Source organism: Rhinatrema bivittatum, chromosome 6 (assembly GCF_901001135.1).
Source record: "Rhinatrema bivittatum chromosome 6, aRhiBiv1.1, whole genome shotgun sequence".
NCBI lineage: Eukaryota > Metazoa > Chordata > Amphibia > Gymnophiona > Rhinatrematidae > Rhinatrema > Rhinatrema bivittatum.
Window position 1 is genome coordinate 181,743,741 of NC_042620.1, and position 27,325 is coordinate 181,771,065.

General features: G+C 42.0%; 1 protein-coding gene across 10 annotated transcripts in view; it reads right to left on the bottom strand.

Moving 5' to 3' along the window:
* The window catches only part of FLACC1 (flagellum associated containing coiled-coil domains 1), a 238,547-nt gene that overhangs the window by 78,109 nt on the left and 133,113 nt on the right, over positions 1–27,325 (bottom strand). For all 10 annotated transcript variants that reach the window (XM_029606249.1, XM_029606250.1, XM_029606255.1 and 7 more), the window contains 3 exons: positions 18,967–19,060; positions 10,932–10,993; positions 9,109–9,206 (listed from right to left, as the gene is read on the bottom strand). In XM_029606249.1, the coding sequence (XP_029462109.1) occupies positions 9,109–9,206; positions 10,932–10,993; positions 18,967–19,060 (254 nt within the window). The remainder of the gene's footprint in view (positions 1–9,108; positions 9,207–10,931; positions 10,994–18,966; positions 19,061–27,325) is intronic.

Sequence of the window (27,325 nt, forward strand, 5' to 3'; positions counted from 1 at the left end):
CTCTTTCTGGCTACAATACAAACTTGCCATGATCATATATTCCTCAATCCACAATTTACACTCCCAATGGATTTCCTCAATAATAAAAATCCACACCCCCTCCCGACATCTCAGATCGTCTAATCTAATGCTATTAGATGTTCCATCTCCAAAACTCACCCACATTGAAGAAACAACAGAATGCACCTTCTTCTCCGCAGGACCACTCCTTTGGAACAGCCTACCTAAAGACTTAAGATGTCTCTGAAATAGAACATTCTTTAAAAAAGCCCTTAAAACTTTCCTCTTCAAAAAAGCATTCCCAAATGTAAATGATAATGGACTAACCCCAACATGTCCACTCTCAGAAGGTGCCACCTAGGGGCCAGAAGAGAGGTCAGAAGTCAGCTATCTTGTTAGAATTAACTCCCCATCCTGAAGAATTATATTATTCCCCCCCCCCAGTTGATTTATGTACTTATGAAGAATTATGTTATCGCCCCCCCCCCCCGACTCAGATAATCTATGTATTGTCATGTTTCTCCTATTCATTCAACTGTGTATGTTTGTATTGTATCCCACTCTGAACATAGGAAGGGCAAGCAATAAATGTCTTTAAATAAACAAATAAATATAACTAACAGAGGAAGGGGAGGGAGATGGCTGAGGGAAAGACAGCGAGAGAGAATCCTCACTGACAGAAGCAACTCAGCTATCTTAATCATAAGACAAGGTTTGTACTACATTTTTATCATTGGAACTATTGCGTTTGCTATATCTGTGTATTCTGCCTTGCTTTCTGGAATGTAAATTAGCATTAATAATTTTATTGTATTTATTATTAGATTTTTATATTCTACTTTAACTTTTTTCAGCACGTCAAAGCAGATTACATTCAGGTATTGCAGGTTTTTTCCTATCCCCAATCTAAGTTTGCACATGAGGCAATGGAGGGTAAAGTGATTTACTCAAGGTCACAAGGAGTGACAGTGGGATTAGAACCCTGGTCTCCAGTCCACTGCTCTAACCACTAAGCTACTCCTCCAATGAATGCTGCTTATCCCAGTATCTACTGTGTGTTAACTCAGAGTGTGAGTGAATGTGGCTTTGTGTGTTCTTAAGTAGCAGATACTGACAGGAAGGGAACCTACAGGATACCACTTTGGGTCTTGAAGTTGTGGATCTCACCAGGGGGATACTGGCACTTTGTGTCTTTGTGTTTTACCACACTCACAGAGAGTGAACTTGTAACACATGGCCATTTGATTGCTTGTCTGGGTTAACATAGCATAGTAATGATGGCAGAAATAGACAAAATGGTCCATCCAGACAGGAAGGAAGGGTAGCCGCTCTGTGCAGGTTTTGCCCATATTTGTGTTAAGGATAGTAACTCCCACTCCAAGCCGGTTAACCCCCAAGCCTTATGCTAAGAGCAGTAATATTTATAACTGTACTAGACCCTCTTTGTATGTTACTATTAAGACCTGGGTGAAACTTTAGTTCAGTTAGCAAGAGTGCAGGAGGTTAGTGCAAGGCGGGGGTTACCATTCAGATTCAGCCCTTCCCTTTGAGGGGTCTGGAATGGCCGTCCCCTTAAGAGTCAATATAGCAGCTCCCCACAGAGAGCTCGGGAGGCAGTCCCTTATGGTTTGCTCAGAGTTAGGAGGTAGAGAGGAGCTTTTGCTTAAGTTTTTTTTTTTTTCAGGCCCAGTCAGAGGAGCCAGGCAAACCCTGCTTGGGGAGACTGACCAGGGACGAAAGGGATTTCCTTTTCCAGTCCACTCCCTGCCTGGTTGGGATTTTCCCACTGAGTATATTTTTCAGGTTTAAGATTTTAAAGTGGTAGGAGCCTTGTGAGAGCCTGTACCCCACCTAGGCTCAGGGCACAGAGAACCTTGTTTCTGGAGCTGTGCAGGTTAGGGAAGACCAGCTCTCCATTCCTTCCACCAAGAAGGAGGTGTCAGTGACCTGCTGCAAGGAGGAACTCTGGTGTTACATTCACTTAAGGGAAAAGACTTTGATTTCAAGATCCAGGAGGAAGTTTTGGTTACCTTTCCCTCCTGTCTGAAGCAAAGAGAGCTGCTTGCTTCAAGGGGATCAATCCCATCAGGGATCCAGAGAGAAAAACTAAAGAGACTGTGTAATAACCAAAGAAATCTGAAGGCTCATCTAACTGTGAGAAAAGGGACTTTTGAGATCAGTGAGGACACCCATCGGGAGAGAGAGGATACCCTGGGGAGAGAGAGAATTTCTCTCTTTGTGCAGAGATAGTCACTTGATATTTTTGCCAGTTTGGAAGGGGTGCACCCTGCCAACCTGGAGATTCTATTTTTCCAAGCCCTGGAGTGGAGAGGTTTTTCTGGTTCTGGTGTTAGAGATTCCTGCACAGATTGAGGCAAGAGATTATAAAAATAAAAGACTCTGTGGTGTTTGTGGATTAAGCTGTTGTGCCATCCTGCATACATTTTCAACAGTAAAGACTATTTTTGGATGCTAATACTGTTACACTGTGGCTCCAAAGATTTTATTTGGCACATTTAGCGCACATTGGGACATGCAGATATCCTTTTCCCAGGGAAGAAAACAAAAGACATCAAAGGGTCACCCTTAGCACTTAGGGCCTTGGAAGTAATCTCACCCTACTCCCCACACTCACTCGACAAAGAATCCAGGTGAGGTTCCAGTCCTGAAGAGTCAAAGCACATTCTTTTATGGCCCCTATTGGGTAGCAGTCTCTACCTAGGGACAGGATTACACAATCAAACCAGTAACTATCTGGTCCAGGTTATTTACTACTCTTCAGTTTGTCGGTCTGGCCCACCACATCTTCCAAGTTCACCGTGATTTGGTTCAGTTCATCTGAATCATCACCCTTGAAAACTATTTCCGGAATGAGTATCTCCCCAACATCCTCCAGTAAACACTGAAGCAAAGAAATAGTTTAATCTTTCTGCGATGGCCTTATCTTCCCTAAGTGCCCCTTTAACCCTTCGATCATCTAACGGTCCAACCAACTCCATCACAGGCTTTCTGCTTCTGATATATTTTAAAAAGTTTTTACTGTGAGTTTTTGCCTCTACAGCCAACTTCTTTTCAAATTCTCTCTTAGCCTATCTTATCAATGTCTTACATTTAACTTACCAATGCTTATGCTTTATCCTATTTTCTTCTGATGGATCCTTCTTCCAATTTTTGAATGAAGATTTTTTGGCTAAAATAGCCTCTTTCACCTCACTTTTTAGCCATACTGGAAATCATTTGATCTTTCTTCCACCTTTCTTAATGCATGGAATACATCTGGACTGTGCTTCTAGGATAGTATTTTTTTTTAACAATGTCCACACCTATTACACACTTTTTACATTTGTAGATGCATCTTTCAGTTTCTTTTTAAACTATTCTTCTCATTTTATCAAAGTTCCCTTTTGAAAGTTTAGTGCTAGAGCCATGGATTCACTTACTGTCCCCCTTCCAGTCATTAATGCAAATTTGATCATATTATGTTCATTATTGCCAAGCAGCCCTACCACCGTTACCTCTCTCTCACCAAATCCTGCGCTCCAGTGAGAATTAAATCTAAAATTGCTCCCTCTCTTGTTGGTTCCTGGACCAATTGCTCCATAACACTGTAATTTATTCCATCCAGTAACTTTAGATCTCTAGCATGTCCTGATATTTCACTTACCCAGTCAATATTGGATAATTGAAATCTCCCATTATTACTGCACTACCAATTTGTTTAGCTTCCCTAATTTCTCTGAGCATTTTACCATCCGTCTCGCCATCTTGGTCAGTTGGATGATAGTATACTCCTATAACTATACTCTTCCCCAACACACAAGGGATTTCTACCCATAAAAATTCAATTGTGCATTTAGTCTCATGCCATCCCAAACTTAAAGCGCTACCCCACCACCAAGATGCTTCTCTCTGTCATTGCAATATAATTTGTAACTCGGTATGGCACTATCCCATTGGTTATCCTCTTTCCACCATGTCTCTGAGATGCCAATTAAGTCTATGTCATCATTCACTGCTATATATTCTAATTCTCTCATCTTACTTCTTAGACTTCTGGCATTAGCATACAAATATTTCTAAGTTTGTTTTTTGTTTGTATTTTCATTCTGCTTTTTAATTGATAGAGATAAGTTAGAATTTTTTAGCTTAGGTGAGTTTTTAGTTACAGGCACTTGGACTACTTTTCTTATTATTGGAATCTCACTGTCGGGATGCCCTAATTCTAATGCATCATTAGATTCCTTTGAAGATACCTCCCTTCGAACCATGCGCTGCTGAGCGACTGTCGGCTTTCCCCTTTGTTCTAATTTAAAAGCTGCTCTATCCCCTTTTTAAAGGTTAGTGCCAGCAGTCTAGTTCCATCCTGGTTAAGGTGGAGCCCATCCCTTCAAAAAAGACTCCACCTTCCCCAAAAGGTTCCCCAGTTCCTTACAAAACTGAATCCCTCTTCCTTGCACCATCGTCTCATCAACGCATTGAGACTCAGGAGCTCTGCCTGCCTCTGGGGACTTGTGTGTGAAACAGGGAGCATTTCAGAGAATGCTACCCTGGAGGTTTTGGATTTCAGCTTTCTACCTAAGCATATAAATTTGGCTTCCAGAACCTCCCTCCAACATTTTCCTGTCATTGGTGCCCACATATACCATTACAATGTGAATCCAATTCCCCTTTTTTCCCCTGCCAAAATGGAAAACAATATTATAGTTGCATCAAAAGCATCCAGGCTAATTGGTTAAAGGTAATAACTGCCACTCAGTGCAAGTTACCCCCATGCACCCTTTTCTTCATGCCCAACCTCTAGCCTTTAGGGATTTGCATTGTTTATCCCATGCCCTTTTGAATGTTTGCTGTTTTCATCCTCACCACCCTCTCTGTGAAGAAATATTTCCTGATGTTGGTTCTGAGTCCTACCCCCTAGAGTTTCATCTCATGAGTCCTACTTCTACAGTTTCCTTTCCAATGGAAAAAGTTCAAAGTTCATTAAAACATATCAGGTATCTGAAGATCTATATCATATCTCCCCTACACCTCCTTTCTTCTAGAGTATACATATTTATATCCTTCAGACTCTCCTCATAAGTCTTCCGATGCAGACCTCACACCATTTTGCTTGCTCTCTCTGGACTGCCTCCATCCTGTCTCTATCCTTTTTGCGATATGGGCTCCAAAACTGAACACAGTACACTCCAGGTGAGGTCTCACCAAGGACCTGTACAAGGGCACTATCATCTCCTGTTTCTTACACGATATTCCTCTCTCTATGTAGCCCAGCATTCTTCTGGCTTTAACTATCACCTTGTCACATTGCTTTGTTGCCTCCAGATTGACAGACGGATTCTCTTTCCTAAAAGTAGGCAAGACAAAATTCTTATAGCAAAGTGAATGACTCTCAGCTTCATGTGATTTATTTATTTATAAATGACTCTCAGCTTGGGACCACAATCCTTGGATTCATGCCTGTCCAGTGTGCACCCCCACCTCTTGAAGGCATTGGTAGACAGAGTGTCTTGCTGCAGTGGAACATGTGAAAGACCTACCTTCAGAACATCTGTATTCATCCACTACTCATCCCAGGGGTCATGGAGATTTGGTGGTATAGTGGCTGATAGAATTGATCACATGGGCTCTGGAGAACCCACTGAAGGCCCCATATATGTAGGCGAGTAAGAGGAACCACATGCACCATAGCAGCCATGTGTCCAAGAAGAACTAGGACTGACCTTGCTGACTTTTGCGAACCTTACTAGGCTCATCAGCAATGTAGCTCTTTCAATGGGGAGAAACATTTTTTTTTTTGTAAATTATTATTTTATTAGTCGTATATCAAGCATAACATGACAGAACCACATCACAATACCATAATAGATACAGGCAACAAACAGCAGTCGGAACTGAAGTATTTCCAGGTTCCTATTAACTGAATTCTTTGAGACAAAACCAGATTTGACCTGGTAAAGTTGTCCAGCAAACCTAGGGATTGGAGGAAACTTATGGTCTTAGGGACTTCCCAAACTCCTGATGGAGATAGACCCATCACCAACCAATCATTAGGTATAGAAATATGCAAACTCCCTGCTGATGAAGATGTGTTGCCACTACCAAAAGATATTTTGTGAATAGCCTCAGGGTTGCAGAGAGACCAAAGCAGAACATCTTGTTTTGGTACTGGGTGTCCTTCACCTCACATCTGAGTAGGCTCCAATGGGCAGGGTGAATGGAGATAGGTGCATAAGCATTCTTCAGATCTAGAGTACACATTCAATCCTTTGTTTGAATAAAAGGAAGAATCGTCTGGAAGGAGCTCATCTTGAATCTCTTCCACTCCAACAACTTGTTCAGTTTTCACAAGTCCAGTATAGATCTTACATACCCCAGCTTTTTGGGAATCAGGAAAAACCTGCAATAGAATTCATGGCCACACTCTTAAGAAGGGGACAGGTTTGACTGCCTTCTGCTGAAGGAGTGACTCCACTTCCAGTTGCAATTGGGCCAACTGAGAAGGATTTGAACCAAAGACTGAAGTTCATTGAGTTGTAGGAGGGTAAGAGAATCATAAACGGTGGCTATACACAATTTTCAGAACCCATTAGCCTTTGAAGATATGGAGCCATTCGTGGAAGAAGGACTGAACCCTTCTTTACTCTGGAGGAGGTAGAAAGGCAGGTCTCAAATTTATCAAAAACTAGTCACAAACTTTGGATGATTCAGCTGCTGAGTTATTGCTGATGCTTTGCCTTCTATCAACTTTAGGCAGGCAGGCAGCTGCTGCTGCTGCTGCTGAAGAATGGGGGAAGAGGTTAAAGATCTTGAAAAGAGTGGAAGGGACTTCTTTGTAGGGAAAATACTGGCATTGATCAGGGGCCGTCTGGTCCACCATCACAGTGGATAGAGATTGCAAGGTGGCTTGATCTTTAATCAAAGCAATGGTCTCTTTAATTTTGTTGCTGAATAAATTGTCCCTTGTGCAAGGTACATTGGCAGGACAATCATACATGTTCTCTCAGAGGCCACACTCTCATGGCCACATAAGTCATCAGGCTGCTAGAGAAGTGGCCAAACTCTGCTTTTGTAAGCAGAACAGATGTGGTACTTTTCACATTTCTCCATTTCCTCCACTGCTTAGTGGAAGTCCGCCTGCTCTGACTGAGTCTGTTAAATCAATTAGAAGCTTTCAATTTTGTAGGCATTCTTCAGATACTACACCATGTAGAGAGGGTGAACTGTGATCAGGGTACTCAGCATTGATCCTTGGAAAACCTTATTCAAAAGAATATAGCCAGTAAGTGCTAAGCTGCAGATTAATAAAAAAAAAAACATGTCACAAGCCTAGTTGCCCTTTCTCAGCCCCCTATCCACTAGGCCATGCCTACAGCTACCTCCCCTTCTCCCACACCCCTCAAAGTAATCTTTAAAAAGTACATTTTAAGGGCCTGGTTCAGCCTCCTCCTCCCTGCTCTACAGTCCTGCCAAAAGTTGCCTTCTTGGGACCCCCCCCGCAACCCTAACCTCCCACCCCTCTGGAGCCTTTAATCTGCTCATCTTCAGCTCAGATTGCAATAGCAGCCGGTGCGTCCGTGGTTGTTAGAGTAGCTACTCTGGAAGCAGATACTTCCAGAGTAGCACTTCTTTTGCTGTTAAGGGAGCTACTCTGGAAGTATACACTTCTTATAGCAAAGTATACACTTCCAGAGTAGCTCCTTCGAAGTATTGGGTACAGGTCACAGTAGGCTGCTACCTTGATCCAAGCTGAAGAAGAGCGGATTAAAGGCACTGGGAGAGTGGAGGCATTAAGGATGCGATGGGGGGTGCAGGGTAAGGAGGGAGGCACCCCAGGAGGGCAACTTTTGGCAGGACTGTACAGTGAGGAGCGGTTTTCAGTGTAGCTCCCTAGAAGCAATGAGCTAGAAGCGTACATTTCCAAGGTAGCTTTATAACGATGCAGAAGTGGCGGACCCAGATTGCAGTAGGCTGCTACTGCCATCCAAGCTGATGAGCTTACAGATTTAAGGTCCTGGGTGCGGGAGAGGAACAGGGTTGGGATGGGGGTGGACGGAAGTTGAGCAGGGGTATTTAAACATTACAAACATGGAACTGGGGAACGGGCAGGAAGAGAGGGGTAGGCTAGCACTGGACCTCTTCTTTTTTTATTTCAATCTTTTGAGAGCAGTTTAGTAGGGTGGGGATGCTTAGTCTGGTAGGGAAACATGCTATAACTTAAGGGGACTGGACTGTCTTTCAGGTCACTAGGCCAAAGAGCTTTTCCTTTTTGAGAGCTGCAGGACCACTTAATCAGCCGGTTAAGGCTATAATTATCTAGCTAACTAAAGCCTAAAAACGTTACATCTAACCAGTGACATTTATCCCACTGAATATCCCAGATAATCTATCCATCTAAAGTTAGCTGGATAAGTTATCTGTTTTCCAGGTTTTTGAATGTTGGCCTCAATGTAATTAGAAGCATTTTCCCATAGCCACAAAATGGAAAAAGCCCTTTAGTACATTTGCTCCTTAATGTGGATGAAAATGGAGTGGGGTTTATTTCTTGCTCTTTTCACTTTATCCCTAATGTAATTGTATTTTCCTTCTCCCTTTTTATGTTGTTTTTATTATACTTTCTTTTCCCCTAGAATCCTTTTTTTCCTTAGAAATCCTGCCCATCTGCCATCTTAATATTTATTTGTGTATTCTTAAGTCTCACAGATTTTAGTTACATTGTCCGTGGTGGATCACAAAAGAAATTGGTAAACAAGTACAAGAAGCCAGGAGCTGAGGCAACAGAGTTATCATTTGTGGTTTCCAGCTGTTTTACCCTTTTATAACTGTACCATTCTCACAATTTTAGCACACACGCTCCGGCGTAAGTTCCTGTTCACTGTACACCGACGTGATATCTTTGATGAGCGGCGGTATATAAAAATTTATAAATTAAAAAAAAAAAAAAAAAAAAGCCACAATCCTGTCTACGGGGCATGAACTGTGGCTCCCTTCTCAGACCACTGAACTATCTGGTCCTCTGCAGAATCATTTTAGTGTTTGATCTGTAATCGCTCCTAGGTGCCCACTGGCCTCTAAGATTTGCAATTGCTTTTTTGTATGGCTTAACATTACCAAACTTTGACTGAGCTTCTTTTTTCTGTTTCTGTAGTGTGACTTTGTAATGTTCTTGTAAAGCACGGAGTTCTTTGACGTGAGTTTCTTTCAGTGTTCTGGTCGCTCCATGAAAAAAAAAAAATACCAGTAAGAAATTCTGAGACATTATTAAGCCCATCCTTCCCCTCAACCCTCATGCTAAACTAGACCCAATCCATAATAGCATTATGGTGTTTTAAGATAGAGATTTACTGAAAATACTATTGTAGTATTAAGCATCTCTATCCATAGTTATAACTGCAAAGAATTACAAGATCCATATTCAGCCACTATCCAACTGAACAAGATAGATAGATAACCATATCTGGCTAATTGTCCGGGATATTCAGTGGTGCGGCCACACTGCTAAATATACCCAGATAACTAATAATTATCTGGCTAGCTATAGACCTGCTCAATAGTAGGTCTAACTTATCCAGCAAACTTATCTGGATAAGTATGAATATTGCTACTTATGTTAGCTGGATAAGTCGACACACTACAGAACAACCCTGTTCCATCCACCACTTAGCCGACTGTTTATCTGGATAAATAGTTATCCAAGTTAAGTAGTGGCTGAATATTGAAACACCACCACTTAACCAGATATGTCTGAACTTATCAAGCTAAGTGGCACTGAATATATAGCTCAATATTTTATATGGTAAAAAAGGGGTGGATGTATGCAGAATATTGTATACATCCTTGAATCTCCCTAATGTGCAGCATGACACACAAACTGAAATCTTAGAGGTGAATTTTCAAAAGATGCGCACATAAAAAACAACATGTGCGCACGTAAAATATCATGTACGTGTATTGGGGACTGAAAATAAACTTGCACATGTACAAAAGAAGTGGACCGGGGGCATTCCAGGGAGGGGCCAGGAGTTTGTGCATACGTTTCTATTTTACAAGCTAATAAAGTGACGCGCGTATGTCTTTTACTTGCGTATATTTTCTCCTGCTCAATATCTGGTGTAAGTGATCGTAAACATTTCAAAAGTGAAAAAAATTACTGGGTGGGGGGGGGTCTGGATGAAATAGGGGACTAGGCTGAAGAGCTGAGAGTGTTCAAACGCTGCAGATGGACTGGATGAACTGGTAGACTAATTGGTGTAACTGGTCTGCATTGCCGTCTGCATGTTATTAAATCCCCTGACTATGGAGGGTAAATGCACCTAAGTAACGTGAGTAACATCTATTTGCATATCCCCTTAAAATTCAAAGTACAAATATACAAGGATATCATGTTCAACACTTATCTGGTTAAATTCTGACTTATCTGGCTAAGTAGCACTTTTGCCACTACCTAGACAAACATATTTCAACTTATCCAGATAAATAGCGCTTTTGTTTTAGATTTATCTGGCTACCTTACATACCCAGGTAAATCGGAAAAGGGCTAATTAGATGGATAAGCAGCGCTTTTCAGACTTATCCAGCTAAGTACTTAGTTGTATAAATTGGAATTTATCCAGATAAGTACCACAACTTTTCTGGATAAGTCTGAATTTGCACGGCTCGCATTTTTTACATATGTGAGCTTGTATGTATGCACATGTACTCGTATTTTATTACTCTTGCGTGTCATTTGTGCTCAGGTTAAAAAATACAGTAGTAAGAACATAAGAAAATGCCATACTGGGTCAGACCAAGGGTCCATCAAGCCCAGTAAATTATCATGCATGCATGCACGCATATACATGTATATATGGGCTAACGTGAGCAGTTCTGAAAGTTATCCTTCTTGCATTCAAATTACTTAAGTAGTTTATCTCATCCCATCAAGCTGTATGTACCTGAACGTCTCTTCATTCTTCTGTTGCACCTCTGCAATTGTGTTGCTAAACTCCTGGGTCATCTTAAAAATAATATTTTAATAATCACACAGCCATATCCAAAGTCAGAATATCACTGAATGTAAACAATAGAAAGCAATTAAAAATAAAAATGTTGTACATCACATTTAAAAAAATCAAACGGGGGGGGGGGGGGGGGGGGGGCTGTTCGCCACCAGACAAGATGGCCGCTTGATTCTCTAGCTCCTACCTCCCCCGGGAATAAAACACTCAAAACTCCGGATTCAGGTTGACCTAACGAGAGGCAAAGTTGCTAACATTGGTCGGGACTCAGGACTGATGACTTCTAAGATAACTTCTAAGTTATCTTAGAAGTTATCTGAGAGCTAAAACTGGAGGAAGAGACAGTCAACACCCACATCACTTTTCCACTCTTTACATTTTCTTTACGACTACGTTCCCTGTATCACCAGTGCTTTTCCGGAAAGCTAAAACTTGTTGAAGAGTCATCCTCTATATAATCACTTTATATTCTCTGTATGACGGTGTACCCAGTATCACCTTCTCAAACCCAGAATGTACATAGTTTTTCACCCTGCCTCAGTATACCTTGTTCATTAACGTTCTCCCTTAAGTTCTATGTCAACATGTTATAATGTTATAATGTATTCCGCCCCTGAGGCGACAGTTCAGTTCCATGTAAACCGGTGCGATATGTATTGTATACAGGAACATCGGTATAGAAAAAATATAAATAAATAAATAAATAAATAAATAAATAAATAAGAAAAAAAGCGACTTACAAAAATTCTCCTTTACCCGGTCGACGCAGGATCTGAAAAAAGCAGGCCCTGACTCCACTGGGTGCCTGGAGGTGGTAGAGGCCGACATGGATGTGGAAGCCCCGATACTTTCACCGCAGGTGAATATAGAGCTGGCTCCTACCTTGGCCGACCTCCCCACCAAATCCACCATGCGAGAGTGGTTCATTGAGCTGCGATCCAAAAACAAGGCTCACAAAGAGGAACTACTCGCGTCCTTTTCAGAGCTACGAGACGACCTCATGACATTAGGGTACCGCGTCGACGAACTAGATTTGCGTATCGACGAACAAGATACTACTCTAAAAGAGCTCTCCCTTCATGATATGGAAACCAGGGCCGAGTTGATCACTTTAGCGGATAAACTCGAGGACCTGGAGAACAGGTCCAGGCGCTATAACATCCGCCTCAGAGGAATACCAGAATCGCCGGCTTTTGAGGACTGCATGGCCACAGCCAGGAAATTCTGCTCGTTTCTGCTCTTACAATTGAGCACTGAAACGGAGGGCTCTGTGGCTGAGATTTCCGATTCTCTAACTATAGAGAGAGCCCACAGAGCGCTGGGTTCCCGTCGGGGAGACAAAGCAAGAAACATTCTTAATTTTAATAGTTTTACCCAAAAGAAGCAGATACTGGCTACAGCTCGCAAACAACGGCTGTGGACCTAGAGCAGGAAGTTGCCATATTTCAGGACTTGGCAGCGAGCACCCTCAAAAAGAGATATGATTTAAGACCTGCCACAGAGGCGCTTCGCCAAGCTGACATCAGGTACAAATGGAATTTTCCTTTTGCGCTGTCTTTCCAGCATGGTGGCAAAACTCACCGGGTGAAGAACATGCCGGATGCGGCGGCCATTTTTAAAGAAGCGGGCATAAAGATTAACATCCCCAGAGAATCTGTACCATCGGCTAAGATTAAACCCGATGGAGCACTTAAGTGGCAGAAAGTGGTAAGAAGCAAGCGTCGTTTGAATACTAGATCAAGAGCTACCCAGGAGTCGTTATTGGACCAGGGATGATGATCTACACCTAACATTGCTGGAGAATGCTGACATGCAGATTGGCGCCTGAGCACGGACTGTTACTGACTTTTGATTTTGCTCAGCTAGCTGGAACACTCTTGCACCAGGTCGACAGACAAGGGTTTAACCTGCTTCCTTTCCTTTTTTGTGTTTATGGCAGTTTATGGAGGTTTTGAGTGTTTATCTTAAGGTTTCTTATAGTTGAAATAATGTTCGGGGGGGAAGGGATGGGCAGGAGAGGGAGGGTCTCTTGTGTAGTATGCGAGCTCCTCAAATAGAGATCCGTAGTAGGAGGGAAGCGGATCACACGAGAGTTGGGGGTTCACCTGTCCAGTATTTTGACCTGAGTGTGCAGCACCAGGCTCTCCCCACCATATTTGATGTTATGGGGGAAATTGAGGGAGACTCAGTTGTACTCATAAGGCCCGTTGGGTTCACCCAGTATGGGGATAGAGGCAATCCTTTGTTGAATTTAGCAATTCAGTTTATTAGAAATAAATGTCAATCAGAGTAGCCTCCTTGAATGTAAAAGGCTTAGGCAGTTATGGGAAGCGCTATCGGTTGCAAAAGGAGTTAGACAGATTGCACATATCTATTGCATTTTTGCAGGAGACACATGTTAGGAAAAGTCATGAATGCTTTCTGCAATTCAGGGGGTACCCACATACGTATCATGCAGCAGCGGGGAAAGCCTGTAGATATGCAGGCACTGGAATTATCATCTCTGCTACTCTTATTTTTGACTTGGTTGAACAATTGATCGACTCCAATGGAAGGTATGTCTTCCTAAAAATTAAAATAGGGGGAGATATATATTCTCTTTTGTCTATATATGCCCCTGTTACCGAACAAACCTCATTTTATGCTAAAATGCGGCACTTATTGAGCACACATGGTGAAGGCTTTATCATATGGGGTGGCGATTTCAACCTTACTCTTAATGCAGCACAAGATAACTCCTATAAAAGCACTCGGACCCAAAACCCGCAAGGTCTTAAGGCCAGGAAAATCTTGCATACCATTATCCAGAAATGTTACCTCACAGATGTATGGCGCCATCACAATCCGGATACGCACTCTTATTCCTTTTATTCCAATCCACATAATACGTATTCTCGTATTGACTTTATTTTAGTGGATGCTTGCTTACTATTAAAAACTAGAAACAGCAAAATAGAAACAGCGAAATAGAACTAGAAACAGCGAAATAGAACCATGGTCAGACCATGGCTTGGTTTGGATAGAATTTAAAAACACTTCGGTCCAGGGGGGACAAGTGTTTTGGAGGCTTAATGTCTCTCTTTTGCAAAACACAAGTTTTGTTCAAAAATTATCTCAACAGATGAGCGAATATTGTCAAAACAATCGCACCCCAGACACTACAATTAGCTGTTTATGGGAATGCTCAAAAGCGGTAATTAGAGGCTTATGCGTAGCTCGAGCTGCAGCTCTTAAAAAGCAGAGCGAGCTTAAGAGGGAGACTTTATTAGCCAAGATAGAACAACTGGCTAAAAGCCACTATCAAACCCAGTCGACCAAGGTCTATCAGCATTTAAGGGAGGCTAGGTCACAACTGCATACGCTGGATGATAACCAGGTCGTGTATAACTTGGAGAGATCTAAACAAAGATACTTTGAGGGTAATGACAAAGCTGGCAAATTGATGGCACGGCAGCTACAAGAGCAAACTTTCCAGAGTATAATTCCCAAAATAAAAGATTCTAAAGATAAAATTACTCTAGATCCAGTAGAAATAAGACAGTGCTTCACGGATTTCTATGAAACACTATATAGAGCTAACACACAAATTAGTGAAAGGGACATTGGTGATTATCTGCAGTCCCTGGATTTGCCTCGATTGTCTGCTCCACATCAGCAGGCGTTGGATGAGCCTGTGTCTGTGGAGGAGGTGACCCTGGTGATTCAATCAATAAAGAACAACAAGTCTCCGGGTCTAGATGGGTTATCGGGGGAATACTATAAAAAAATGTCGGATTGTGTGGCTCCCTTGCTGACAGAATTTTTTAATGCCATTAGAGATGGGGAAAACATCATGGCCCAAACTAACACAGCTGGAATCACAGTCTTACCAAAACCAGGCAGGGATCCCTCCCTCTGCAGTTCTTATCGCCCCATTTCCCTTACAAACCAGGATTTAAAAATTTTGGCTCGAATCCTGGCCTTGAGAATTAATAAATTTTTACCAGACTTAGTGCACTCCGACCAGGTAGGATTTGTACCACAGCGAATGGCAGCGGATAACATCTGGAAAATCCTGGATCTAATTTGGTGGGTGAAGAGGGAAAATATACCTACTGTCCTTTTAGCCATTGATGCGGAAAAAGCCCTTCCTATTCCACACGTTGGCTAAAATGAATTTCGGACCTTTCTTCATAAACTGGCTTTCGCAGCTTTATAACCACCCCCAGGCCAGGGTAAAAGTGAATGGGGGGCTATGGGGATAACTTTACCATTGGGAGGGGGACTAGGCAGGGATGCCCCCTTTCACCTCTGCTTTTTGCGTTATTCCTGGAACCTCTCATTATGAGAATACGTACTTCGGACGCAATTACAGGGGTAACGCTGCAGGATCGCAGCTTCAAATTGTTGTTATTTGCAGACGGCATTATGCTCACTCTGACACATCCACTGCAATCTCTCTCTGGCGTGGAAACAGAGTTAACCAGTTTCAGCAAAGTGTCCGGCTTCAAGGTTAATTTAGACAAATCTGAATTAATGAACATTAATTTGCCGGAGTCTGAGGTACTTTCTATCTCACAACGATTCCCATTTCGATGGGCTAAGAAAGCCCTAAAATATTTGGGGGTACTCATAAACGCTAACCTCCATGATCTATTCACATTAAATTATGTTCCCCTATCCAAAAAAATTGACAGGGATCTGGACAAATGGTATAGAGGTCACTTTTCCTGGTTGGGCAGGATTGCCATCATAAAGATGAATGTCCTCCCCAGATTTCTCTATTTCTTTACTACCCTGCCTATTCAGTTACCGCCTACTTTCCTTAGAAAGACTCAATAGAAAATATTTGATTTCATATGGCGTCGTAGGCCTCCCAGGGTGGCAAGGTGGGTATTATTCCAACATAAAAGACATGGAGGATTGGGGGTACCTGACTTTACTGCGTATTATGTAGCTGCTCAAATAAAAGCTGTTATTGATCTGGACCGCACTAAGCAGCCGAAGCAATGGGTTATAGCAGCACAACTTATGCTTGGCAATATGCCGCCGGCGGCACTGCCGTGGCAGCCTAAATCTACCTGGTTGCCTATAAAACGTATGCCTTGGTCCTTAAACAGCACACTTCAGATTTGGAATAGATGGAGGACGCGGGTAGTAGGGCCCAGTGCCTACTTTTACCATTCAGCCCTTTATTATAATACAGACTTTGTGGCTGGATACCAAACCTCTGCATTTCAAATCTGGAAAGCTAGGGGCATCACTACCGTTGGTCACTTGCTACAGGGAGGTGTAATTATGCCGTGGAATCAGTTAGCAGACACTTATGTCCTGTCTCGGCAAATGTATCTCTCGTACGCACAAGTCTGACATTTTGTTCTTTCCCTGAGCAAATTTGGTAAACTTAGAGATTCACGTTCCCTTTTTGAACATTTCTGCTCTAGAGCAGATTCCTTAACCAAAGTTATCTCTAAACTATACTCAATGATTACGTATGATGGGGACAGTATATCCTCTTTATTATCGCAATGGGAAGCGGATTTGGGAGAGCCCCTTACGCCTCCATTACAAACCACAATTTTTCAACGCGCCACCAGGGGTTTAATTTCTGCCAGGCTCCAGGAGCATAATTATAAAATGCTATACCGGTGGCATCATACCCCAGCAAAATTACATAGAATTTACCCGTCCATTTCTCCACTGTGCTGGAGACAGTGCGGACAGGTTGGTTCGTATCTCCACATTTGGTGGGAATGCGCTCTTATACAACCCTTCTGGACATCCCTTAAAGAGTGGATAAGTCAGGTCTTTCAACTGCAGGTCACTATATCTCCAATGTCTGCTTTATTAAATGTACCTATGGAAAATCTGGATAAATCACAACAAAGATTATGCTTATATATGCTCATAGCGGCGCGGATGGCATTAGCTCAATGTTGGAAATCAGCCACCATTCCGACTATGAGCGATTTAATAGCTAGATTAAAAATCCACCGTAGAATGGATTACTTGACCGCCCTCCGGCACAACAAGATAGCTGCCCACTCTGCGACGTGGAAACCGCTCCTGCCACAGCTGGCATGAGGTGTCCTCTGTACTCTCTCGGGAAGGGGAGATCTATATGGGGATAGTGCATTGTGTGTATGTATACTGTGGGGATTACTGCTATAAGTTTAATGCCAACGGAATTAAGCGATGTCCATTATATAGCTGATGTGCATCGGCAGTGCTTCCTCATTTATGGGCAATTAACTGCCTCTGTTTTCGTATTTCTATGCTTCCTTGGGATTGCCTGAGTGCCAAGGCATGATTGTCTCTCTCATTAATGACAGCTTATCAGGGATGAAAATCTGGATATGCCTGTATTTATGTACAACAATTATTATTTGACTGGACGGGTTGGGAGCGGGTGGGTAGGGATGGGGGTTGTCTTTCATAATGTGCATTACAGTTGCCACAGAAGTACTTGTATGATTGATAATGACTGGTACATGTAATTGTATTTTGGATTGAAAGTATTGTAAAGTTTAAAAAATCTCAATAAAACATAAATAATAAAAAAAAAAAAAAAATCAAACAGGATAGAGACAGGACGGAGGCAGTCCAAAGAAGGGTGACCAAAATGGCATGGAGTCTGTGTTGGAAGACTTATGAAGAGAAGCTGAAAGATCTGAATATGTACACCCTGGAAGAGAGGAGGTACAAGGAGGATATGATACAGATCTTCAGATACCTGAAAGGATTTAATGATGCACACATTTTGAACCTTTTCCGTTGGAAAGGAAACAGTGGAACTAGGGGTCACAAAATGAAAATCCAGGGGGGAAGACTCAGAACCAACATAAGGAAATGTTTTTTCAGAGAGAGGGTGGTGAATGCCTGGAATGCCCTTCCGGAAGAAATGGTGAGGATGAAAATAGTAAACAAATTCAAAAGGACAAGGGATAAACCCTGTGAATCACTAAAGGCTTAATGATGATAATGAAGAAACGGGTGCATAGGGGTAACCTGCATGGAGCGGCAGTTAGTACCCTTAACCAGAAGGCATAGGGGATTACTACCCTTTAGGAATGTGCACAATTTTTTTTTCGGTTCGTTTTCAGGTTCGGGGTGGACCATTTCAGTCCACTCACTGAACCCAGAAACTTTTTTTGTTTCGTTTTCAGAAACAGACTGAAACCCCCCCCACCCCAACCCTTCAAATGTACTTAATTACAACCCCCCTCCCACATCCCGATCCCCCCCCCAAGACTTACTAAAAGCCCTGGTGGTCTAGCAGGGTCCTGGGAGAGATCTCCCACTCTCGGGCTGTCGGCTGCCACTAATCAAAATGGCACTGGCGGCGCTTTGCCCTTACCATGTGACAGGGGCTACGGTGCCATTGGTCGGCCCTTGTCACATGGAAGGAGCAATGGATGGCCCACACCATTTTCTAAGACTGTGCCGGCTGTCCATGGTAAGGGTAAAGGGCCACCGGTGCCATTTTGATTCCTGGCAGGCCTGATGGCCCGAGAGCGGAAGATCGCTCCCGGGACCCCCACTGGACTACCAGGGCTTTCAGTAAGTCTTTGGGGGGGGGGAATCGGGATGGGGGGGATATAATTAAGTACGTTTGAAGGGTTGGGTTTGGGTTTTTTTTTTTTTTAAATAAATGTGCCCCTACCCCCGTGCTAACCCGAAAACGAATTTTTCCCGAATTTCAGGAAAAATCCGTTTCGGGATTCAGGTCTCCCAAATCCTGACAAATTAGGCAATTTCATTGAAATTGCCTAATTCGTTCTAAACAAATGCACATCCCTACTACCCTTAACCTATTAGCCTTGATGATTTTGACACAACTGCAACATTGCTCTCCGGAGAAAGGAAGACTTCAGAAGGGCTAGTTTTCTGACAACTGTTTGCATTCCTGGTCAGTTATGAGAAAAAAAGTGTTTTGATTTTAATAATGCTAGCTTCCTTGCAACAGCAATCTAGTAGACAAGAAACAACTCACCATTTCCCTAGTTTTGAGATGGTCTCTCTTTTCTTGCTCCAGAAGTGCTACCAGATGAGCAATCTGTTCCTGAAAATCTTCAATAATTTCATCTCTAGAAAATAACACACCACTGGTCATTTCAAATGCAAATTTACTAAAAAAATATTTTTACAGAAACTGCCTATATTGATTAGATAGTATTATACATGGAAAATGCAGGGGGAGATATTATAGACCTGGAGGAGGAGCTCCACTATTTCTATGGCATAGGCCTTCAGAAGGTGATTTTATAACTGCATGAGTAGCGCTGGTTGTGCGTAACTTGTACACACAGACTTTAACCAGCATTTTCAAAACAAACTTATGCACATAAGTTCCCTTTGAAAATGCTCAGGTAATTGGCCCAGTACACATACAGATTAGTTTGTGTAAAGTTACATCTCCTCTTTGGATGGTGTAACTTATGCAAATTAACATATACATATTCTTCTAAATTCAAATGCATGTGAGTTCCAATTCTATTCCTCAGAATGCCTCTCTGCTGAGTAGAACTTAAAAAAGGGATATTACATTTACTTTTTCGGTGCACAAAAGACACAGGGATGTGGGTAGGGGTCCATTAAGACCACCAGGGACTTTCACTATTTATTTATTTGAAAACTTTTATATTCCGCATATTCCATAGCTCATAGCGGAGTATAAATTGACATACAAATCAGAAAATGTGTATAAAACATTTTAGTCATTTAGACAAAAGGAAATAACAATAAAACTATAAAAACAATAAAATTAAACAAGATGTTAAAAGTTAAATAAGATATTAAAAATATAAGAAAAAATAAAATGTATAAATAAGAGGGTATGGGGTTTTTTGCATGGGAAGCAGGGTCCCTTTAAATCCCTGCAGCTATTCATGTGAATCACCACTATCTGAGCCTGACAAGGAAGACCTCTAAAGGTGTGGTTTATGTGCCTGCTTTTACAAACTGCTACATTAATGTGCTGCTTTGCATGGTTTTGCATTGCAGCAGATCAATAATGTGGCATATGAATAAACTTTTGCGCTTAGCGGATCATGCATAAAACTTACTAATACAAAGGAGAGGTTTGCAAAGTTTTCGCAAAATGTGTTCTGTGGAAATTTTGTGCAAAATATCCACAGTTTAGCATTTTTTGCGTGTTTTGTGAAAATATTCACATGAAAAACCTTTTCATGAAAAATTTTATAGCTTAGTGCATTGGCTTCTAAGGTCTGGAGTTCACCAACTCTGAGTTAAAGTGACCTACTACCAAAAATGAAACTGCCTAAATAAAGTACTTGAGCTTACAAGAGTTGATAGGCTTGAGTGGGGCTTTCATCAGCTAGAAACATAGAAATATGATGTCAATAAAAGACTGTATGGCCCATCCAGTCTTTCCATCCGCCAATTAATTTAGCATTATAATTCTCATCTCTTCCTTAAAAATCCCCTGTATTAATCCCATGTTTTCTTGAACTCAGACATTGGTTTTGTCTCCACCACTTCCACTGGGAGGCTGTTCCATGTATCTACCACATTCTCTATAAAGAAATATTTCCTAAGATTATTCCTGAGTCTACCCTCTTTCAACTTCATCTCATGACCCCTTGTTCTAGAGCTTCATTTCCATTGTAAAAGGCTCACCTCCTGTGCACTGAAACTTTTGAGATATTTGAATGTCCCCTATATCGCCTTTCCTCTAGGGCAGGGGTGGGCAGTTCCGGGCCTCGAGGGCCACAAACCAGTCTGGCTTTCAGGATATCCCTAATGAATATGCATGAGAGAGATTTGCATGCACTCTGCCTCAGTTGTATGCAAATCTATGTCATGCATATTCATTAGGATATCCTAAAACCTCGACAGGTTTGTGGCCCTCGAGGACTGGAATTGCCAACCCCTGCTCTAGGGTATATTTGTTTAGATCTTTAAGTCTATCCCCATATATTTTAGAACAAAGGCAACTGACCATTTTAGTAGCATCCATCTGGATTGACTCCATCCTATGTATATTTTTTTGAAAGTGCTGTCTCCAGAATTGTACACAGTATTCCAAGCGAGGTCTCACCAGGGACCTATACAGGGGCAATATCACCTCCCTTTTTCTGCTGCCCATTCCTCTCCCTATGCAGTCAAGTATCTTTCTGGCTTTAACTGTTGCTTTATCCACCTATTTGGCCACCTTAAGTTCATCAGATGCAATTATTCCCAGATCCTGCTCTTCCTTTGTGCTTAGAAGAATTTCACCTCCAATACTGTACCATTCACTTGGGTTTTTGCATCCTAAATACATTACTCTGCATTTTTTAGCATTAAATCTTAGCTGTCAGAACTTAGACCATTCATCAAGCTTCGCTAGTCCTGCCTCATGTTTTCCACTCTTTTCTGGCTGTTCACCCTGTTACACATTTTGGTATCATCGGCAAAAAGACAAACCTTTCCCGACAATCCTTTCCATTATGTCACTCACATAAATATTGAAAAAAAAAACGGTCCAAGGACCAATCCCTGAGGCAACCCCCTCCTCAGAGACAATTCCATTTACCACTAACTTTTGTCACCTCCCTCTCAGCCAGTTTCTAATCCAGTCAGTCACTCTAGGTTCCATACTAAGGGCGCTCAATTTATTTATAAGATTTCTGTATGGAATTCAGTCAAAGGCCTTGCTGAAATCCAAGTACACTACGTCTAGCGCACTCCCTTGATCCAACTCTCTGGTCACCCAATCAAAGAAATTGATCAGATTCATCTTACAAAATGTACCTCTGGTAAAACCAAGCTGCCTCAGATCTTGCAATCTACTGCATTGCAAAAATCGAGTACACTGTGCAGGTTACCCCCATGCTTATCAGTTTCCCAGACCATAGAAGTCAGGGCCCTCGTTGGTTGCTGTTTGAATCCAATTTCCCTTAACTCTTGCCATCGAGCAATGTTGGAATTGCATCAAAAGTATCAGGTTTATTGATTTAGGGTGGTAAAAGCTGCATCAGCAAGTTACCCCCATGTTTATTTGTTCCCCAAACCATAAAAGTCGGGGCCCTCGTTGCTTGCTGTCTGAATCCAATTCTCCTTTTCCCACTGCTGTTGAAGCAGAGAGCAATGATGGAGTTGCATTAACAGTATCAAGGCTTATTTGTTAAGGATAGCAACTGCCACACCAGCAAGTTACCCCTAACTCTTTTCTTCATTTTCATCCTCTAGTCTTTAGGGGTCTATAGTGTTTGGAATTCCTTCACTGTTTTCATTTTCACTACTTCCTCTGGAAGGGCATTCCAGACATTCACCACTCTCTTCATGAAGAAATACTACCACACTAATCAATGGACCTAGTAATACACATTCATTAACAATTATAACTGTCCCTAGCCCTCTTCAGCATATGCTGTGATGCTTAGTGTTTCTTAACTTTCAAGGGTTAGCAGCTACATAATATGCTCTTGTCCTTCTGAGGACAACAGACAATAATGAAGCATATTGTGAGTTCAACTTTCACTCCTGCGGTATACGAATGCAAATGTTGCGTTATGGCATTATTGCGAGTGTTAGGGCCCTAATGCCCGCGATATCGGCCTAACGCATTTTGCTGAATGACCCTGTAAGTTGATTAGAAATGACAGAGGGCCCAAGGGGTTGATAACCCGGATTACTCATGCTTCTCAACCATTATACACTGACTTCTGACCTATTGTTCAATATTGTAAGAATATCTATACGGCTGGTAACCTCTTAGAAACAGATAGGTGTGCATTTTTTAAGGATTTACTAATACCTAAATTATTTGATGATGCTAGGACTAGGCTAGATGCCCCTATCCAAGATGCTGAAATACTTGTGGTCATTAAACAATTGAAATTAGCTAAATCTTCAGGTCCAGATGGACTTGGTCCAGAGTTTTATAGGCTTTTGGGGACCTCTTTGATTGACCCGCTAAATCAATGTTTCAAGCCGTTAGCAACAGGGGGTATTTTGATAGTGGTCACAATTTAGCAACGATAGTATTGTTGCCCAAGCCAGGCAAAACTTTGGGGTATCCAGAGGCCTACAGGCCTATTTTGCTTTTAAACCAAGATATTAAAATCTTATCTGTAGTGCTGGCCATATGTCTAAACACGGTTATTCAAGAGGTGGTCTGTAGGGACCAAACAGATTTTATTAAAGGTTGACTATCTAATTTTAACCTATTAAAAGCAGTACTAGTGCTCCAGTCATCAGTAGTCAACAATCCTGATGGGAAACTTGTCAGCCTTGATGCTGCTAAAGCCTTTGATTGTGTGGAATGGCCATATCTATTGTGGGTGCTGGAACAATTTGGTCTCATGGAACATTTTGTCGGCTGGGTAAAGCTATTATATCATCAGCCTCAAGTTCAGATTTTGCTATTAGAGGCTTTCCCTCTGGTAAGGGGTGCCAGGCAGGGGTGCCCTTTGTCCTCTCCCTGGAGTCTCTGACTATTAAATTGCATAATATGAATTCTTTTAAAGGTATCCAGCTTCAGAACAAACATGAGAAAATAGGATTGTTTGCAGATGACATGATGTTATTCATTGGTAATCCTAGGTCATCGCTTAGGGACATCTTAAGAGTTATAGAATTATTTGGGAATTTTCCTGGTTTACAAATTAACTATAATAAATTTGAAGCCTTTCCCCTGGATAATTCCTTTCCTGATAAATAGTTTTGATAATTTCCACTGACTTGGGCAAAGAATAGTCTCCGTTATTTGGGTATTCATCTAGTTACTCAGGACTCTGTGCTGTATGATATCAATCTGACTTCCATTCTTGAGAAGGTGAAATTTCAGGTTTGAAAGTGGAACCATCTTCCTTTATCATTTCTGGGGCAGTGTGCTCTGATAAAGATGGTGACCCTCCCTAAATTTCTTTACTGTTTACAAATGTTGCCCATCTGGGTTAAAGATAAAGATATACGGGCTTTTAAATCACCTATAGGGACTTTAACTTGGGGAGAGCAATGAGCACGCATCAAATTTGACACCTTGAGATTGGATAGGATGCGGAAGGGGGGGGGGGGGGGTGTTGCCTTACCAGATTTGAGGATAGATAATGTTGCATGCCTATTGCGTTATATTCAAAATTGGGTGTCTAATCATAATAAATATGTTTGATCCGTATCATCCTCTTAATCTGTTACATATGCCCAGAACTAAAGTGTCCTCAATTTTACGGTTACCCTTTTGGTTTCAGGCATTACACAAGGCCTGGATGTGATGGAGAACCTCTATCAAGACAAGCAGCTCTATTTCCCCCTTTCTGAACTTGGTGGGCAACTGCGATTTTTTTAGCAGGCCGAAATTGTGGAATTTTCATGTTGCCATTCAGGTTATGTAATGCCCCAGCAGTGATCCAAAAATTGAAGAACGAAATCTTCAGAGACCTCCTTGTGTCATGGCATACTTAAGACGACATCCTCATCTTTTCTAAGCATCTTATCTCTCATTGCCAAGATGTTAGTCGAGTATTTCAATGCCTGACAATCTGGAGAAGTGTCTTTTTGAGAAAGAGAGCCTTCCCTTCCTAGGACACATTGTCTCCCATAATGGGTTTACCATGGACCCAGACAAACTCAAGAATATCCATGATTGGCCCCAGTCAAGTGGGTTACAGGCCCTACAAAGGTTCCTGGACTTCGCCAACTATTACAGATATTTCATCAGCAACTACGCCAAGATCACTGCTCCTCTCACTGCCTGCACGCAAAAAGGGGCTAACGCCAAGCAGGATACCCGCTCGCCCTTCTTCAACAGTACTACTGGTGCAACGTGGCATCCGAGTCTACGTGGACTCCTGTCCCACCTGTGCACAGCAGAAATCTTTGTCAGGATGACCCTAGGGGCTGTTACAGCCTTTGTCAGCACCCAGGGAACTCTGGATCCATTTCATTGTGGACCTCCCCTTCTCTAATAGCTGCACCATCATTTGGATCATAATTGACTGTTTCTCTAAGATGGCTCATTTATGTTTTAATTATCTAGATCCAGTTTGAGTCCAACTAAAACTAGTGAATAATTCAGTTCTAATGATTATTTTCCATTTTTAGACTTTATACATTTGTCATGAAAACCAAGGCTATCAACACCAGCTCATGTTTTTGCCAGATTAGAAAAACATTCATAAATGCTCTGTAAGTTTCTGCTTTTTTTATTGTATTGTGATACTTTCAAAAAAAAATGTGGTTTTAAGAAGCATTTGTCATTTTATATTTTTAGCTCTCTGAATCCTCGATTTGCTTGTGCTCTTTCTCTGAGGAAGCCATTACTGGCAAAATGAAGGGCCTTTTGTTAGGGAACAAGGCATTCATCACTTACTTTGCTTTACTTTGCTTGAGTGATTGACAGATTGAACATTCTTTTACAAGAAATTTTAATCAAGATGCTGACATATCTGGCAGGGGGGAACAAGATGGTGGCATATGGTGGCTCTGCAGCACTTGCTGTCTTGCTTGTTTCTTGTTTAATTTTTCCCCCTCCTTTAGAATGCCTGCAAAACACAAGAGGAAGATCAGGGTCTTCCCTCCAGACCCTCTCTCCCCAACTTGGCAACAAAACATCACCCTCTTCTTGAGCCCACTAGCTGCAACGGGAACCAAGGACTCTGATGTGCGAAGCGGCGAGGGAGAGCCTTGTTTGTCAACAGAAGAAGCGTTCCTTAGCCCAGACATTCATCTACCTCCAGGGCATCGTGACCTCCTGGAGAACGCTTCCACGGTACACAGCAATGACGTGCTATATGCGCCTACAGTGGAGGGGGTGCCTTTTCCAATTCTGCCAGCTAGTTCGATTTCTCTTACTCAATTGCAGAATGGTGGTGCTCTTCCCGAACGGGTCCTTGGAGCTACAGCTATGGTGGAACAGCTGACCCTAGAGTCGGCGGCGGGTTTTTCCCAGCCTTGTCTTTCTTGGGAAGTTTCGGCTGCTGCAGTTGGTGAGTCCTGCGCTCCTTTACCTCGACCTGAGGCAGTTACCTTTAGAGGCTCTGTGGGACTTGGTTTCTAGTTTTGGCAATTCTTTGAAGTTGTTAAATGTCAAGCTAGACTCCCTTTCTTCAAGATACCATCAAAAAGTTATTGATATACAGGAGCAAGTTAATGCCACTTCTTCCAAAGTTTCTGAAGCTGAAGGCCAAATCAAAACTATTTAAGAATTCAATGCTGAAACTGAGAAAGATCGTACGATACCTTCTAGATGCATTGAATTTCTTGAAAATAATGCGAGACACCTAAATTTGCGATTTTTTAATTTCCCCAAAGTTGTTGGGGAAATTCCCCTTTCTACATTGAAGCAGTTTCATCAAGAGGTTCTTGGATTTGTGCCTGAAAATTTGCCTTCAATTAATTCTTGCTATTTTCTTCCAAAAAGGGCAATTTCTGGGATGGCCATTAATGTTTTATTTTAGGACAATTTATCTAATTTTCTTGAAAATTCAACTCTTGAGGTTTTAGATAGGAATACTTTACTAGTTTCCTTTATTTCTACATCAGATTTAAATAATGTGATGTGTAATTACTTTAGGCATTTTTCCTTTTTGTTTCATGGTCAACTTGTGAGGATTTATCCTGATTTGGCTCAGGTCATACAGATTAGGAGGAAAGAGTTTCTATCTTTTCAGCATGAAGTCACCTCTCTTGGGTTTTCTTTTATTCTTCATTACCCCTGTAAATGTGTTATTAAAAGAGGTGATGACTCTCGGTCCAAGATGGCGGATTGATAAGACGCGCAAAAGAGTGTCGCACTCCAACTTACCTCGGAATTTGAAATTCTTATGCCTCATTCAGGCTGCAAGAAGAGGGCAAGGGGACCCCCTCGACTCAAGCGGTAATTGGCCCTATGGATGCTCACTTGCGTCAGGGAGCAGAAGCTCCGTTATTGAGCTCGCTGGCCGGTAATTGGAGGGAAGAGGAGTCCAAAACTGGCCCTGAGCTAACATCTTTTTCGCCGGAGGATAGACAACCACCCGTGAATCCAACACTGAGACGTGCTGGTCAGCTGCAGAGGAATCAGAGGCACTGGAGCTGAGTGTCGTTCGAGATTCCTCTCCGGAGCCTGTGTTGTCAGGGGGAAGTTAATCAGCGTTACATCATCTGGACCCAGGCATTGAAGGATAGGGATGTGAATCGTTTTCCATATCGTCTTAACGATAGAAATCGTGTGGCAGGGCAAGAAAATCGTCTTAGGCACGATTTTTTAGTTAAAAAATCGTTAAAAATCGTTTTTTTTCCGATTAGTGCGCACTAACTCGAGTTAGTGCGCACTAACGGGAGTTAGTGCGCACTAACTGGGAGTTAGTGCGCACTAACTGAAAATGATACAATTTGACACTTTTCAGGTCAGTTAAGGTCAGTTT